A 17,980-nucleotide genomic window follows, 5' to 3' on the forward strand; every position below is an offset into this window, starting at 1 on the left:
TGCATGAAGCCACGGCCGGGCCACAATAGCTGTATAGGGGGAGTATGCATCTACGACAATGAAGTCCACTTCTACCACGCCTGAGTCTGTTTGCACAGGCAGCCTAATCATGCCTTTCGGGATGACGATTTTTCCTTCAAATCTGACCAGGGGGGAATCGTATGGTGACAGGTCTTCCTGCTTCAGGTTCAGCCCCTTATACAAATCAGGGTACATTACCTCCACGGCGCTGCCTTGATCAACTAACACCCTTTTCACGTCATAACCTCCTATTCTGAGCGTGACGACTAGGGCATCGTCGTGGGGTTGAATAGTTCCTTGCTTGTCGTCCTCCGTGAAACCGATTAATGGCGTGGCCCTCACTTTGGCTCTCTTGGATTCCCTTTCATCTGGCTCCGTCGAGAACCTGCCCACTGACATTACTCTGAAAGGGCTAGAACCGGTCTTCCCAGGTGCGGCAAGAATGACATTTATTATGCCAATGGGTGGCTTCAACGTGCCTTGTTTGGTCTCGACATTTGACTATTCAGGGCGGTGCAATAGATGCCTCAACTTTCCTTCTCGGACAAGCCGATCCAAATGGTTTTTCAGATTCCTACAATCGTCGGTGGTGTGACCTGGCTCCTGGTGGTACGCGCAGTATAGATTCTGATTGCGTTTTAAGGGGTCGCCCGCCATCCTGTTTGGCCACTGAAAGAAGGGTTCGCACTTCACCTTCTCCAGGATCTTATGCAACGATTCTTGGAACACTGCATGGACTACCTGAGCCCTAGTAGGTCCGGACTGTTCCATGTAATCTCTTCTCGACCTGTTACTGCTGCTAAAGCGGTCCGACCTGAAGTCCCTCCTCTCCTGAGGGACAACCTTCGCTTTACCCCTCCCCATCTGCTGGTCCTCTTCGACCCTTTTGTATTTGTCTATTCTGTCCATGAGTTGTCGCACGCTGGTGACTGGCTTCCCAGTGAAGGACTTTCTTAAGCCATGCTCTGTCGGCAGGCCCCTTTTGAATGTACTAATGGCGACGTCATCGTAGTTTCCTTCTATCTCGTTGTACATTTCCCAGTATCTGTCCGAGTAGGCCTTCAGCGTTTCTCCTTCCCGCATGGACAAGGATAAGAGGGAATCGAGGGGCCGAGGGACTCGAGTGCTAGTGATGAAGTGGGAACCAAAAGCCTACGTCAGCTGTTTAAAGGAATCTATGGAGTTCGGATGGAGAGCATCAAACCATCTCATCGCCATGGGTCCCAAGCTGGATGGAAACACCTTACACATTAGCGCCTCATCCCTGGAGTGGACGGCCATCCTCTGGTTGAATTGGCTTACATGCTCCACTGGGTCAGTTAGACCATTGTATATGGCAAACGTCGGTTGATTGAACCACCGAGGAAGCACTGCCTTCTCTATCCTACGTGTGAATGGCGACTGGGAGATGCGATCCAGGGCCTTGCTCATGACATCGTTGGCCAGGCCTTGGTAAGACGGGCTTTTGTGGCCGCGTTTGTGAGGCCGCTCTTCCTCATAGGAAAAAGTCTCGCTCGGAGGGGTTCTTGACCTTCGCTTGTATTCACCATCCTCATCACTGCTAATGTCCGAGGCGGGTGGAGGACGTTTTCGCTGCGCCCGACGCAGCTTCTTCTTCAAATCATCAATCTCTTGCTATAGAGCCTTTCGCTCATTCTGCTTGTGGGATGCATGATCTTTCCCTTTTGAGCGGCTTCTACTCGTGTGAGAGGTGTTCACACTGCCCTCTCGTTGATTTTCTTGGTCCTTTCCTCGTTCGAGATTTAAAAAGTTGTCCTGCCGTTAAGATTCTGCACGTCCAGTTTGGCGCAGACCTAATCTTTCCATCTCTTACTGTTTCACCTGTCGAGACACAAGTTCTTCCCACAGACGACGCCAATTGTAGGGGCAATTTTTAGGGCCCAGGCCCAGCAAGCAAGTGGTTCTGGCCCAAAAGTCCCCAGACAATGAATTTGTAGAGAGTGGGTTACAGAGCTAGGACTAGACGAAGTGAACGTCAGTTAGATGTGCGCCATGCAATACGTTGAACGTGAGAATATTCCGCTTACGTTTTATAAGATATCGGTCCGAGGAGACGTATACGTGCACCTCTTGCTCTGTTTACAGACTAAAGAGTTCTTTAACCTTTCTCTCTCTCTTTTTTCTTAATTCTCCGATCCCCTCTTCAAGGGGATCTCCTTTTCTTATATAGCCTCCTTGAATTGATAAGAACCTTACACTTGTTAGCCATCTGGACCTTCACTTGAGTGCCTGTCCCATCGGACATCTTCCTTGTCTTTCTGTGAGTTGCATTGGCCAATGTAATACTGTTCGCCTGTCTTCTCCACATTAATGCGGCTGAAAAAGTAGCTTTCTTGCATTTAATACGGCAGTTGTGGCTTCTCCCTGATGCCTTACATTTTCTTCTTTCCTGCTGTGTGAGGCTCGCCTTCCTACCCACGTTCACCTGAATGGGTTCTTCACTGTAGAGGGGACGCATATTGGGCCCATGTTCGCGTGTCCGAGGAGGCATTCCTCCTCGGACGTCTTTTGGATCAAACCGGGCTCAACAGGGTTGGGCCGGAAGTCACTCGGGCCCCTATTCCCCGTTGGGTCATGGTTGGGCTTTGTGTGGGTCCACAGGCCCATTTGTTGATTTTGAGAATTTCATCCCTACAGTTATCATAATGATTTGTTTTAATAATAAAGCTGAGTTTGTGAGTTCCAGTTAACTCAACTGGTAAAATCTTTGATTGTTGAATAAGAGATCTAGGATTCAATCCCCGCCTATACTAAAAACTGATTGATGTCTTGATCTGATAATAAAGAGTTATTATCAGGAACAAACGCTATAAGTTAAAACTATCTAAAATAAAAATAAAAAATAAAGCTGACTTTTACACTATCATTAACATATTTTGCTTGAGATGAATTTTTTTTGTTAAAGTTTCATTAATTTTGGAAATACTATTCCAATTAACCAAAATCTCTACAAATTAGGAGAAGTTTCATTATTTATTTAAAATTATTTCAGTCATCTATCATAAATTTTTTGTTACAACAACAAAAGTTGGGTCTGACAATTGTGCTTGCTATAAGTATATTAAAAATAATAATATAATTTGCTCTAGCTTAAACTTTTATCAAAGTTTTAAGAAACTTGGTACTACTCCGATTAAAATTAAATACAAAAAATTTCAAGAAATATAAAGGAAATTTATTTATTTTAATAGTAATATATTAAAATAAATTGATATACAGGATATACTTTAGTCACGTAATTTGAAATAACTTTAGTCATTTTATTTTTATTATCTATGTTACCGTTCAATTTAGATTATATTATTAAAATATGTTCTTAGTTTGTATATGAATTTTCTTAATCTGTGCACTGCACAGATATAATACTAGTTTTATTATTATTACTATTATTTTTATTTATTTATTTTTTTAAAATATAATACTAGTTTATTATAAACTTGGGACATATTCAATCAGACCAATTTAATCGAACACTTATGTATAAAATTACCTAGCACTAAATGTATATAATATTATAAATATTAGACATGGAATCATATCTTAATTATATATATATATATATATACACATATTTACTTATATTAAATTAATATAATCAAAATCATGCGTCCTTAATACGTTTCTTTTTTTATTTTTTTAATTATTATTATTTTTGCTAAAGACCTTGATTTATTTCCTTAAAATAGAAAATGCCTGTTCATAATCTATTAACACAAAGTAATCCAATATAGAGTTTCTAAAATTTCAAAATACAAAATAAAAAATATAGACAAGGTTAGAGAACAACATATCTTTAATTTAAACAAAAAATTTGGAGAGAACTCACTGCTTAGAACCAAGAGTGTCTCTTGGGTATGGTTACTTTTGTTGTCCCAATGGATTAGAAGGGGAATAGAAAAGGGTGAGAGGAAATAAAAAGAAGAGAAGTAGAGAAGAGAAGAAGCCAATGATCTCTAACCCAATTGATACCTCCTTCCCTTGTAGATGTTAGGTGTAAGGTGAGATTGCAAATTTAAGACGCATTAGATGCATGCCAATAGAGAGAGAGAGAGGGGGGGTAAGAGTAGACCAAAGCTTATGTGTGACCCAAATTTTGAAAGGAGAGAGGTCATGGACAAAGCTATTTTTTTTGTACTCAAAAGTGTTTTCAAGAAACGTAAGGTAAAACAAGTTCAACAACTTGCTAGACTCGGACCAAATCTAAAAAATTAACATAAAAAATAACATATATAAACTCACATATTTATATATCGCAAAATACATCCGATTTATTGATTAAATACGATTCATGAACCTACTTGATATGCACTTAAGACATCCCGCCTTTAAGAATTTTTTTTGTTGTTGCTTCAATTCAGTATAATTATTACGCTGAAAGGCATTACATTGCAGAGAAGTGTTATGCAAAGAGTGGTTTTTATTTTTATTATGGCAAGTCATCCTGCATCCCTTCACTTATACTCGCTTGAATTCTGATACTTGGGCGACTCAGTTGTTGTTTGGTTGTTCTTTCAGACTCCTCAATTGGTGGCAGCTGGTATAGTTGTTAGTGGGTCAATGAGAAAGGAAAAAATTGCAGGTCTTAAAAGAGTTTTTTTTTGGTCAGGATGACTACATGCAAAAGCAGGGGCACCGGCTACTTAGCTCAGCTACTTAGCTCGTCTATGAGGCCGAGCATTTGTATTTCAAGGTTGTCATCACTAATGCTGTGCATCTGGAAAACGGATAGAAACATAGCCAAGCAGCCATTGCAGAGTCATTATCTGGCACTATATCTTGAACCTGTACCTACTTTTTTTATTGGTAATTACACATGCATCCAGTAGGTTATATAATCCCACCACCTCATCCTCCACCTTACTCTTACAAAGTGAGCAAGAGCCATATATGTAAGAAAATGACTCTTAAACCTGTACCTACTTACTCTTCAAAGAACTATCTTACAAAGTGAGCAAATCCTGTAAAACCTGTACCTAGTTACACTTTAAAGAACTCTCTTACAAAGTGAGCAATGCCATTTAAATTAGAACTCATTTACTCTTGAACCTGTATCTACTTACTCTTTAAAGAACTCTCTCACAGAGTAAGCAATGCCATTTAAGTTGGAACTCATTGACTCTTAAACCTATACCTACTTGCTCTTCAAAGATTTTTTTGGGAAATTTTGAAGGAGATTCTAACTAAACTTCTCTTATAGCCTTCTAATTCTTGTGCTTAATATAATAAATTAATCTCTGGGATTTAAAAGCCATTTTGAGTCATTCTCAAGTACCATCTCACTGCATATGCACAGTTAATTTTTACAATTTTTATACATAGCACTTCAAGTCCCGGCTATGTGCACTCTATGCACTTCTGCATAGATCAATTAATGCCACATCTTTTTTTAGGAGAGAGAGAGTGAGAGATGGGGGTGGGGGAATGTGTAACATCTAATACTATGTCAATGACGCAGAGGGAAGCCAAAAAAGGGGAAAGCTGAAGAGCATATGTCATGACATTATTACTGAAAACAAATGTTTCAGGAAAACCATTCAAAAATCATTGAAAAATTAGAGCATATGTCCCACGAAAAAGCAGAATAGAGAGGATCCAATATAGACACTTAGATTTTTTTTTTTTTTTTTTTGGGGGTGGGGCGGGGGGGGGGTGGGGGTGGTTGCTTATCAAGAACTTAAATTGAGCTTGGGTAGGCCACAAGGACTTGGGTAAATGAGAAACAGAAGAATAGGAAATTCCTCTTCATTTTCCATAGAAATATATTGTAACCAATACATGATCTCTTTGGACTCAATTACGCAAAACTGTGTAATCTATATATCACAAAATTTTTACAATGTTGAATATTGTTCTTATAAAGAATTTAAGGATTACATGATACACATACAGAAAAGGAAAAAAGAAAGAGAAAGAGAAAAAGAAATGAGGACATAGCATTTACATTATCAAAATTTGATGGATGTAGCTTACAGGTGTGCACATGTAGGAGGTTTAGGTGAGATGATAAAACACCTTGTAGAATCAACTCAGCTCTCTTCATCTTTCACAATCTGTTAGATTCTTCTTCTATTGTCTACTCGAGGTTTCTTTGATGCAGACTCAGCTTGTAGATGCTCACTACTTGATTGAATCTAGACAGAAAAAGAAATTGTTTTCAAAGTTCCACACCTAAAACAATTTTCAAAATCCAAAACTAGTGAGAAGCTTTTGGAAAAAAAAATTATGCATTAGTGGGTTATCACCTTATTGAACTTCTCCCTTACCAACCTAACTGTCTGATTCATTGATTGAGATTCAAAATAATCCTGAAATTAATTACAAGACAGAGGCACAAATGTTATCCTGAAATTAATTACAAGACAGAGGCACAAATGTTAGCCCCATTCCATATATAACAGCTAACTTCTACAGAATTTCACAAAAATATCCAAATTCAACTTAACGTGTGCTAGTAACCTGGAAGCCATATATATCATCCAATATATGATGCACAAAAGATTCTGTGGTATCTAACTATAACAGTTACAAGATTTATAAAAAATAAATAAATGATTAGTTCAAGGATGATAAACCTCAACCATTAATTAAATAGTCACCAAATGTAAGTCCCTTACTGACTAACAAGGAGATAACAAAGAATGGAGGTTTCTATGAGGCTATGACAATGCATGAGGAATCTTAAAAAAACAATCCATTTCAAGTAGGATTTATTTTAAAAGAAGTTGCAATGGTGAAAGGCAATTCCTCACTTCAAAAATGCAACTTAAAGAGTGAGACTTAGTAACAGAATGAACATGTTGCAACGCCAAAGCACAAGTAAAAAAAAAAACCTTGTCAGAGGAAACTTGAGTGATTGGAGGTTTATTAACTAACTCCCTAGAGCTCCTGCAGAAAGCATAGAAAATCCATCAATTACGACAATGGGAAACAGCTGATGACAGCTCTATGGGGAAATATAGCAGAGCAAATTTAAACAGGATACCACCTTTGGTTAGAATTTAACTGTTGGGAAATGCAGTTCATTTGTGAGGAATTTGGAAGGTAGTTGATCTCTGATGGAGTTGTGACTAGTGAAGCCTCAGTTGAAACACCTGGGATAGAACCAGGAGGCCCTTTGGATCTTGCGGCTGAGAACAGAATGATAATGCAAATAAGACACCCAAAAAAAAAAAACAGGAATTCATTTGAGAAACACGGAATATGTCCCTATTGCATGCCTCACAGATACAGTTGTTAAAACCATGCCTACTATACATGAAAACGTACGATTTAATCGTGCTAGGACCTCCCTTCTCCTCCCTTCTAGCTTATCCTTTGTGTCAGAGAGACTCTCAAATTGAGGTGCATACGAAACCTGCAGCCGATTCCCAAGGAAAACAAACTCGTCCAATTTTTTCTTTGCAAACCTATCAAACATAAATATTGATTCTGTTCATCCGTTATCAAGAAAATGTGGTATTCAATTTAATGTCTAGGAAGCACGGATACTTCATTTAGGTTGCCACACCCGTGTCATACCGGTGTTGTACTGGCTGTTTCATTTCATGTTATAATTTTTCAGAAATTAGTCGTGTCATACCCGTGTCCGTGCTTCCTAGTTTAATGTATCTATTAACAAGTCAAACAATTGGCTAGCATACTCCAGAGTTCTAACTGGGTTTTACTTATTTAATCACCTGGCATTGCTGACCAGGTGAAATTTGATCCAGTAAACATCAGTGAAAGGCTCACAGTCCTCTGCATCCATTGGCTTACACCTAAAGATAAAAGCAACACACAAAAAACAATCCCCACCAAAAAATAAATACTTAAAATGGCAAACAAAGATTTTAATCTGTGAAAATAATGAACAATGTGTCACAATTTGGTTTTCTCCTTGAATTACCAATTGGGTCATTCTCAATTTCTGTAATTTTGGTTTTTTAAAAAAATTGTTGAACTTACTCTTCAACATCTCCATAGGAGGAGAACAATTTGAACAAGTCATCCCCACAACCTAATGCTGGAACGTTCCTCACAATCAGATACCTGCCTTAGTTAAATATCAAAAAAAAAAAAAAAAAAAAAAAAAAAAAAAGAAGAAGAAGAAGTTATTGAAAGGATTTTACATTACTTCCAAATTTTTAGTAAGAAAACACAAGAGAGAGAGAGACCTGGATTCGTCGCAAACTGTATAGACGCGAACTGCCGGAGGCTTGTCTTTGTATGGAGCCATTGTCCTACCTTCTTTGTTTCTACAGTATTAGAGTATCCACATTGGTGGAGCCATAAATTTAGCAATTTGGCATCACAAAAAGCTACTTTATCTATTTTACCACCTCACTTTACAAAACACCTAACATTAGTGGTTTTATTTTAGCTTTCAATAAAATAAATTAATATAAATAACACAATAAAATAATATATCAATTACAATAAAATAATATATCCACTACAATATACAGCAATCACAACCACCACCACCACTACAACCGCCACATAATAGCAAATAATCATCTAGTGTAACAATAATACTTTTTTAATCCCAAATTATATATAAACAAATTTTTTTTCACTAAAACAATTTCTCAATCGTCAGGAAGCAATCTTATTAGAGTAAACTATCAACCCGTCAACAACCATTTACATAAAACATATATGTAAACTATGAAGTGGATGAACCTTATCAAAAAAACATATAAAATGGAACACATATTATCACTGCAACAATGTAGTCCATAGATTGCTCACATACATAACTCATCAAATTACAATAAAAACTCACATCAATAACTCACACACTCAAGTTCATTACTATGTATGTCATCGACACTAGTATTGAGCCATGCCGACACTAGGAGTTGATCTTAGAAGAGGCAGGCTCAACTTGAGGTGGAGAATCCGAAAAGGACATTGGATTATTTTGAGATGTACCCAAAAGTGGCAAGTCAATATCAATATCCCCGTTTATGATACCAATGTAATATGGCAGGTATCCTTGTGACTCCATAAATTAGAAACAACAATATATACTTCCAAGTAGACTGAAAGTAAAGACAAATACTGTAATAAATTAGAAACAACAAAATATAAACTTCCCTGCAAAGAAATTTCCCAAACTAACATTTACACCAATAAATTAGAAACAAAAAACATAAGCTTCCCTGCAAACAGAAAATTCTCAAGACAATTCCCAATTTTCAATAGATAAAAAAACCTTCAAAGATTAAGGGTTTTTCAATGGATGATATAAGTCACCAATCTATGAAAATTATATAATCTCAGCAACACTCTAAACAATATAAGTCTTTCACACCTAGAATATACTAGTTTCTAGCTGAAACATGTTCCACCATAATTAATAGAGCCTTGCAAAACAAAAATGAACCGTATCATTCAAATAAGATACTTACAGCTCAAAATACATTGATCCCAAATGCATAACTGATGCAGGACAACTAAAACAAAACTGAAACAACAATAAAATAAAGGAATATGACCTAGGAGTCAGCACTTAGGCCTAACTTGGAGTCAACACCTAGGCCTGGCTTGGAGTCATCACAAAGCGGGAAAACCACTACGAGTTAGCACCAGACCAAAAGAAACAAAACAGCCATTTTTTCATTTATCAAAATATCAACTATCTCCTTAAGGAGTACAATAGGTTGCTTATAAAGGATTGCTAAACCCTAGTTCTAATTGACTAGGAAACCCTAATTGCCTTATTACAAAATAACCTTGCTTCCAAATTAAAATACTAATAGCCTAATAAATTACTAGGACCTAAAACATAAAAATACAATTGACTTGCAAACATAAATAATAATAAATAATAATCTTCTTGCATCTCCCGCATCAATAACACCATTTTTAAAAATCAAACTCCTTTTAATCACTCAAACGAGATGAATATTCCAAATAAAACACAATTGAGTCAAAAGAAACAACATTGTTTTCAACAAAAGAATGTTTCAAAATCCACCAATCAATAAGATTAGAATAAAACGGCTTTGACCCACTAAATCTAATCTTACTTAAAACCAGATCAAACCCATTAAGAAGCCCAAAAAACGATGAGACACACACATAGAAATACAGACACTTGTTCTTGTGGAGGTTGATAGTGTACTCTCTGGTGACATCCTCTGCCTTTGCTGCCCTTGTCTGCCATTTTTGCAGCTTTTCAATTTTTTTTTTTTTTTTATGTAAACTTCACTGACTGAGGCTGGAAATTGTAATGCTTTGGAAACCAAATCAACTCTATACTGAAATAAAACATAAAACCCAAAGCACCTATCAACTCCATACTTTCAAAACAGAAACTCGGTAGCAAACACACCACCACCACCTATAAAAACCAAAGCTCATGTTGTGCTCCTGAGTTTTACATGGGAAAATCTGTCAAATCTATAAACTACAACACAAAATGATCGAACCCCATGTGAAATTTACAAGTCTACCAACTCTATTAAACCCAAAGCCACCACCAACGCCAAAATTTCACACGCACACACAACCGAGCATCATACCCATCCTCAATGGACAAAATTTCACATGGGTTTCGATCGGGATAAATAAAATTTGGGGGAAAATCGAAGAGTACCTGAAATTGGTTTCGATTGGTACCGTTGGAAAGCCCTTTCCCTGCGTCGGTGAAGTCGACGAACAGAACTCTCCTCCTTAGTGAAGGGGTGGGTCGGAGCTGGGCAGGCTTTGTGGGTCTGTCGGCGGCTGGGCAGGCGGTGGAGGTAGAGAGAAAAATCATAGGTTAGAGTGGAGAAGTGAAGAGCGTGAGGAGAGAGTAGCAACGGGAAGAAATGAGAAAGGAAGAAAAAAAAAAAAAAACATTTGAGCTCCAGTGCACAGCCAAAGATAGATGTGCACTATAGTTGATAAGCAAAAAATTATAGCTTTTAACTCCACCAATGTAGCTCCAATTTTGTAGTTTGTGATGCTAAAAATAACAATTTAACTTTATCAATGTTTCTCCAAAAAAAAAAAAAAAAAAACTTTATCAATGCATTAGTTCAAATGGGCTAAATCAAATGGGCCCAACAAGTGCATGGGTTTTCCGCCATTTAGTTTTTTTTTTTAAAGAGAGCTAACAATCAATTTCTTTGAACCGGAGAGAAAAGTGGGAAAAAAAATTGGGGAGAGGAAACTGTCTTTCAATTTTTTTAAAAGCTTATATATAACTTTTTAAAATTTCACTTTTAAAGGTACAATTATAATTTAGTCTACTTTCAACAAAATGAAACTTGCAAAAATTCAAAAAAACTAATAGCAAATGAACACTTAAGGAAAAAAAAAAAAAAAAAAAAAAAAAAAAAAAAAAAAAAAAACACCACATTTTAGCTAACTAAGCCCAAAGTTTACTCACATTAGGTCATGCAAAGCTATGTACAACACATGGTTGCTACAATAATCGTATAAATTTATACTGAAGGTATTCATTTTTTTATTTTTTTTATTATTATTTTTTTTTATGTATCCAAAGAATAAAGGAAGAGGGTAAATTTTGGTTGTTGTGTGTAAAGAAAGAGAAACAATTAAAAATATTCAAGTTTTTTTTTTAATGAAATGTATTGTAAAATAGAGATAATCTAATGTGAAGTATTTTGAAAAGTGATTATGTAAAAAAAAAAAAAAAAAAACAAAACAAAACGTAGATTCTTATAGTAAAATAGTCATGAATTTTTGCACGAGCTAATATGAATACTCAAAGTTTTGACAAGTATTACAAATAACTTTTGGTAAGGTGGCCTGGCCTTTTTGGTTGATAAATAAATTTTAGAATGTTCTTAACCATTTGTAATGTTTACCTTCATTGAGCTTATCAATTTATTGAAATCAACATTAAAAATTAATCTCAAATTATAATGATGATTAAATATGCATTTGATTTAACTTTTTGTTAAAAAAGATTTTCCTATTTGCTGAAAATTAACCAAAGTACAAACTATACTGAAAACTAAGTGAAGTTTTAAAATGTTGTTCATAATAAAGAGATAAACTAGTAGGTAAAAATGTATAAATCAGAGTTCAATATTGGAGATGTTGTCCAACCAAAAGCATGTATAAAATAGATATATTGAATTCCACCAAAAGGTACTTACAAAACAAAACAAAACAAAACAAAAACCACCAAAAGGTTTTTTGTTGTTGTTGTTGTTGATCTTCAGTCTTTATTGATGAAAAAACTAAACAGAACTACGGTCTGCCTTACACGCTGCTAACACATCTGGCCGACTGTGAATATCAAAACAAAAAGACTTAAGGGACTTAAGAGCCATTCTCATGGGTAGCCCGATTACAATCTCTTTTAACCCAACGGAAGGAAAAACTAACTGAAGAGTCTACTAAACTTAATATATTGCTGATAATATTACTGATGGACTAATCCAAAAGTTATACATTCTCAAGGCTAGACAATAAAGGGAATACGGAACTCATTTTCTTCATGAAGGGATAAGTTTATAAAGTTACAGTTTACTAATGCACAAAAGAAAAAAGCTTTTCACCAAGGGCCTTATAATACTGCACACATATCAAACAAATACAAGAAGGATGGCCATTTATTTTACATCATGCTCGTTTGGTCCTCTGAAGTTATGTATCATTTGACAAAGTACATTGCCTTTTTCTATATAACAAAATGTGTAGATAAGAAAATGCCTGAGAATCCACACATTACCTTCTATGACATAAAGTTGATAGACAATAAGATTGAATTTTGCCAAAGACATGAGCAACCAGAGTCTGCAAGTTGAACACAAAGAATTTTCACTTGTATTAGATTCTTGCATCAATTACCTCATTAAAACCTCTAGAATTCAGCATAGGTGAAAGAAGCACATGTCATATAGTCCATGAAAAGCAAGGAACTAAAAACTATGCAACAAATTTTAAAACAAATCATAACTTGATGAGAGTTCAGACTGTTATATTACTCCAAAACTTTAGGCTAGAAATCTAGCCACCTTTTATAATAGACACATGTGATTGGAGAGATGATACCATCCGGTGTACAAAGGCTAATCTGAGGACAAATGCCGCAAGGGATTGATGCCATTGCATTAGTCTTTTCCAACTTCTTGGCTCGAGTCCTATAACAAATCTTCCCAATTGGCACAGACGAGACACGTCCCTGCCCATCATCACTCATTTTCTCAACCTCACCCTCCAACTCCAATGACCCCAAAACCTGATGAATCTGATTCAAATCAATATTGTTGCCTTTGAACACACCCAACCTTTCAATGGACTCTGCTATATCTTCAACAGTAGCTACTCCCACTTTTTGCATACTCTTTAAGCACAAGATTTTCAAGGTGGATACGAATTCAACATCTAGCTTCCCATCTGTATACCACTCTCCTCCGGTCACTTCCTTTGAGGCTTCAAATCCGGCCCCCATAAAAAGCTTAGTTCTCTTGTTTCGGATGTCGGTCACTTCTTTTATCTTGTTTTGCAGTTTGAGTAAATTAATGGATTTTGCTATAATTGTATCGGCCAATTTGGTTTCATACCTAATTTGAGGTTTGGTTATTCCATTGTTTTCCCTGCTCAATATCACTTCTAAGACCGTGTGGTTTGCATCTTGAGATACTTGTGCAGGAGTCATAGAATTTCGTCCACGTTTGAGAGGTAATGCCATTTGTTGATCAAAATGTTCTTCTAAACATAATGTACCAGAAACAACATCATCAACAATAAGAAAAGAAAAATCTAAAACAGATTATATAGAACCTCAATAAGTATTATTGAACAATACTTGATTCTGAGGTTTTATTTTATAGTTAACAATGTTAAATAAGCATTAGATTTAAAGGGTTAGTACGTTTGGTTAGGCATTTTGGAAGCTTAAAAGAGCGTTTTCAAAAACCTAAATCACAGAGTTTTTGAGTACGCTCATTTTTAACTCAAAACACCAATTTTTCATGATGCTCAAATTGTATTTGAGACTAATTGAGACGCAATAAGAACATGAAAATAGACAGATTAAAATGAATAACATTAAGGGGTTCTTTTATTCCTAGCTCTTTTTCCAAAATGATCAAGTTTTACTATGAAATATAATTATTGTAACAAAGAACGAGAACAATATTGTAACAAAGAACAAGAACAAAAACAAGTAGTGTTTGCAAATCAGGGTTTAGGAACAGAGGATTTTAGTTTTACCTTAGAATTGCTGTCTTTAATGTTTCAAAACCACAGAGGCAAGCGAGCAGAGGCAGAGAAAAACCCTTTCCCTTTCCTCTCACAATAATTATTATTATATATGTATATATATAGTGGCGCTTCCACAATATGCCAATAATATATGAGGGCATGCGCCCTATTTATAATATTCTTTAGACGTGCACCTGGGCTGTCCTGTCCTCGCTTGAGAGTTGAGAGGGAATGAATATTCACAGTATCGTGCTTTGTTTTTGTGACGCGGTGGAAGCGGAAGTGTGGAGCCTACGTCTACATCGATTATTATATATTCATCTAATAACGAAATAAATAATTATTAGTAAGTTCCAGTTAGTTCAATTGGTAAAATCTTTGATGGTTGTATAAAAGATCTGGGGTTCAATCTCCGCCTACACCAAAAACTGATTGGTATCTTAGTCTGATGACAAAGAGCTATCATCAGGAGCGGACGTCATAAGTTGAAACTCTCTCAAAAAAGAATAAATAATTATTATAATAATAAAATGAATAAATTGTATTGGTACAATAACTATCAAATATAAAATAATAACACCTTAATAAAATTTTATTATTTTATAACATACCCATTATGCTTTAATGGCTTTTTGAATACTATTTACGTTTTCTCTATTAATCTCTTTGTTGGTTCTTGTATAAATACATGTTGAAAATCATTGCACCACTGAAATTTCATCGTTGCACATTGTAATTCCTTTTAAGAAGGTGGATTTTTTTTTCCTTTTTTTATTTGTACGTTGTTATCAACTATTTTGTAAAAAGAAAACCTATGTTATTTCTTTTTAAAATTGAGATGATGAAAGCAACATATCACCATTGGAACCCATACCATAAAATACAAAAACTTTTAAAAAATCATGTCTAGGCATATTTAATGATTGATTCTCAAACCATAATCATATACATTTGATAAAACTTAAGCAAATTAGGTTTAAAAAAAATAAATAAAACCTATTCAATTTAATGGAAAAAAAAATTAGAATAAACAAATACAGACCTGCAAGATTGTAAGTAGAATAAGAGAAGAATAAAGAAAAAGAACTATATGGTAGGTATTCATTATGAATTATTTGATATATATATATATATACACACTCCAAATTGAAGAAGTAATATTAGTTTAATTTGTGAATTTAAGTTAAAAAAAATAAGGACATTAGTTGAAGATTTTGGATTGTAATCACACATTGCTTTTTTTATTTTTTATTTTTACACATAGTAATATAATTTAAATTAAAAAAATAAGGAATAGTTGAAAATTTTGGATTGTAATCAAATTGATATTATTTATCAACTTATAAATTGTAATAAAAAAAAGGATTAGATGAAGAATTTAGATTGTAATCAAATTAAGATTTTCATCAACTTAAAAAAATCTACTTTTTTTTTTTTTTTTTTTTTATGTGTAGTTATATAATAATAAAAAAAAAAGAAAAAAAAAAGAGGATTAGTTGAAGATTTTGGATTGCAATCAAATTGATATATATATCAACTTATAAACCATAATAAGAAAATGATTAGATGAAGAATTTGGATTGTAATCAAATTAAGATTTTTATCAACTTGGAAATTATAGGAGAAGAAGATAAGAACAATATATATATATATATATATATATATATATATATATATATCTATTTTTTTAAATCTAAAAAAATTTCTGCAATTTGGTGAAGTCATTTGGCGTAACTATTGCTACTAAGCCCAACTTTTATTATATAGTGTATGGATCATGAATGAAAGCCCAGCCCAAGACTATGGCCTGCTCCCTAAGACTGACCCGGCGTTCTTGACATTAAACCGAGCATTACCAAGCATGACCCCAAAACCAAACGTTGGGGAACGTTACCGAGCATAGCCGTGGACAAAAGATAATGCCTTGGGGCAATCTACTTGCCAAGTGCGTCTTGGCGTCTGGTGCAAGTTCCAAGGATGTCATCTCAAGAGTATGAAGTGGGTCCCATTTGGTCAGGAATATAGAGTAGAAAGGGACCCACCTGCATGGGGAAGGCCACCCCACATGATAGCGAACCCACTAAACGAAGGCTATAAAAGGGGGAAGAACAGTATGAGATAAGGGTTGAAAAAATCGGGAGAGAGAACCACAAGAGTGGTGAGGAAAGAGACATTTAGGGATTAAGAAATCCTGTATAGATTCTAGAAAAATGGGTCGGCTACATAGTCATCATCTCGACTGGGCTAGGATTAAGAGAGTTAAGGGCTCAAACCTCTCTTTAACTCCATCAAAAACCTGTAGCACTGGTTCTTGGGCCTCCCCCAGTGGGATAAATCCAACTCAGAATGCAAGTAAATTGAGGCCCTTAGTCCAAAGCCCTCACACTTTTGGGATGAGCCACCACATATAGTACACACACACACACTTGAAATACTTTTTCACTTTAATAAAAAAGCTCGAAATACTTTAAAGTTAAAACCACATTAATGATTTTTCTTAAGTGCCTTTATATGTTTACATTGTATTTGCAATATAAAAATTACATTATATAGACACAAAAAGTGGTAAATATTGTACACATTTTGCAAATATGAACAATATTTGCCACATTTTGTATGTTTACAATGTAAATTTTCATTACAAACATAAAAAGTGGCAAATATTGTACACATTTACAAAATATACACAATATTTACTACTTTTCTCCTTTTTATATGTTTACCATGAAAATTTTCATTGTACCTACATATAAAAGAAGAATTTTCATTTTCTTAATAATTTTTAAAATAGTGCATCAGTGCAAGAAATAAGGTAATCCTTAATGTCCTTTGACATGCTTCATAAGAAAATTGGTAATCCAACGCTTATCAAGAAAAAAAAGTGTATAAACAAGAGAAATGAATTTCACCAAAAGTTTAGACATTCTCCAGGCTAGATGATAAAGGGTACAATACATTTACACATAGAGGACTAAGCTTGAACTGGACCAATTATAAATGATAGGCCAAGAATGTATTGACCCCTTGTGATAAATTAATTGATTAATTAGTCAAGTTTATTAATTAATCAAATTAACGTGCAGTGTACATGGCAGCACAAACAAATCACCAATTAAACTAAGTATACAGTGGAAAATAAATTGACATGGTGATTTGTTTACGAATGAAGAAAACCAATATGGCAAAAACTCCACCAGGTGATTTTAAGGTCACTACTTCCGAAAATCCATTATTATCAAAACAAGTGGTTACAAGTAAAGAAATTCTAATACCTTATACCAACCTACATTTGAATCCTTACCCCAATACCCAATTGGACTTGTTCTGTAGTGACAATCTTTCCTTGTAATGCATGGTTCCCAGTACGTGACTAACCAATTGCATGGATCCCAGTATGCGACTTCAATCACCAACTAAAGAAGGTTGTTGGCTGCAAAGTTCTTCAGTTCATCACATGATGAAGATCGAGAAGCTCCTTGGTTACAAAACCCTACGGTGCATAAATACAGTAGCTTCTTCACAAGAAAGATGAACTAGGACAAATTCTGTCTCCAATCACAATTTTGTTTAAACAAATTTTGCTCAACACTTGTGCAACTTGTGTCACCTTTAACGGCCCTTAAAATAATTCTTTTATAGTCTAGGGTTGTGAAAAAAGAAAACCCAAACATACAATCATGGATTGAATGAAAAACAGTCTTGAAAAACTAAACTTCATAAACCTCGACAAATACCCTATCTGTCGAGTTGCTATTGAGCCACGGGCTAGAACAGCTCTTCAAGGCTC

At 35.1% G+C, this 17,980-nt stretch overlaps 2 protein-coding genes across 11 annotated transcripts; both read right to left on the reverse strand.

The window, feature by feature from the left end:
- Window positions 1-5,768: 5,768 nt before the first annotated feature.
- On the reverse strand, window positions 5,769-10,864 carry LOC126718471 (uncharacterized). Of its 8 annotated transcripts, none has more exons than XM_050420677.1 (10): window positions 10,712-10,860; window positions 10,625-10,672; window positions 8,196-8,284; window positions 7,987-8,070; window positions 7,719-7,799; window positions 7,309-7,448; window positions 7,028-7,169; window positions 6,873-6,927; window positions 6,285-6,347; window positions 5,769-6,173 (listed from the first exon to the last, which is right to left on the reverse strand). In XM_050420677.1, exons 1-10 carry the CDS (start codon window positions 10,784-10,786, stop codon window positions 6,096-6,098), a joined length of 855 nt encoding a protein of 284 aa, XP_050276634.1. In that variant the 5' UTR covers window positions 10,787-10,860; the 3' UTR covers window positions 5,769-6,095. The 8 variants fall into 8 exon arrangements, with proteins under 8 accessions (XP_050276634.1, XP_050276638.1, XP_050276633.1 ...); XM_050420681.1 differs by having other exon boundaries at window positions 8,196-8,276; window positions 10,712-10,812; XM_050420676.1 differs by having other exon boundaries at window positions 10,625-10,861.
- A 1,514-nt stretch (window positions 10,865-12,378) lies between these two features.
- Window positions 12,379-14,384, reverse strand: LOC126718473 (uncharacterized). Of its 3 annotated transcripts, none has more exons than XM_050420685.1 (3): window positions 14,203-14,384; window positions 13,039-13,695; window positions 12,379-12,780 (listed from the first exon to the last, which is right to left on the reverse strand). In XM_050420685.1, exons 2-3 carry the CDS (start codon window positions 13,676-13,678, stop codon window positions 12,719-12,721), a joined length of 702 nt encoding a protein of 233 aa, XP_050276642.1. In that variant the 5' UTR covers window positions 13,679-13,695; window positions 14,203-14,384; the 3' UTR covers window positions 12,379-12,718. The 3 variants fall into 3 exon arrangements, with proteins under 3 accessions (XP_050276642.1, XP_050276641.1, XP_050276644.1); XM_050420684.1 differs by having other exon boundaries at window positions 13,039-13,698; window positions 14,203-14,378; XM_050420687.1 differs by having other exon boundaries at window positions 12,379-13,698; window positions 14,203-14,373.
- Window positions 14,385-17,980: the final 3,596 nt, after the last annotated feature.

The sequence above is a fragment of the Quercus robur genome, chromosome 3 (genome assembly GCF_932294415.1).
Source record: "Quercus robur chromosome 3, dhQueRobu3.1, whole genome shotgun sequence".
NCBI classification, from domain to species: Eukaryota; Viridiplantae; Streptophyta; class Magnoliopsida; order Fagales; family Fagaceae; genus Quercus; species Quercus robur.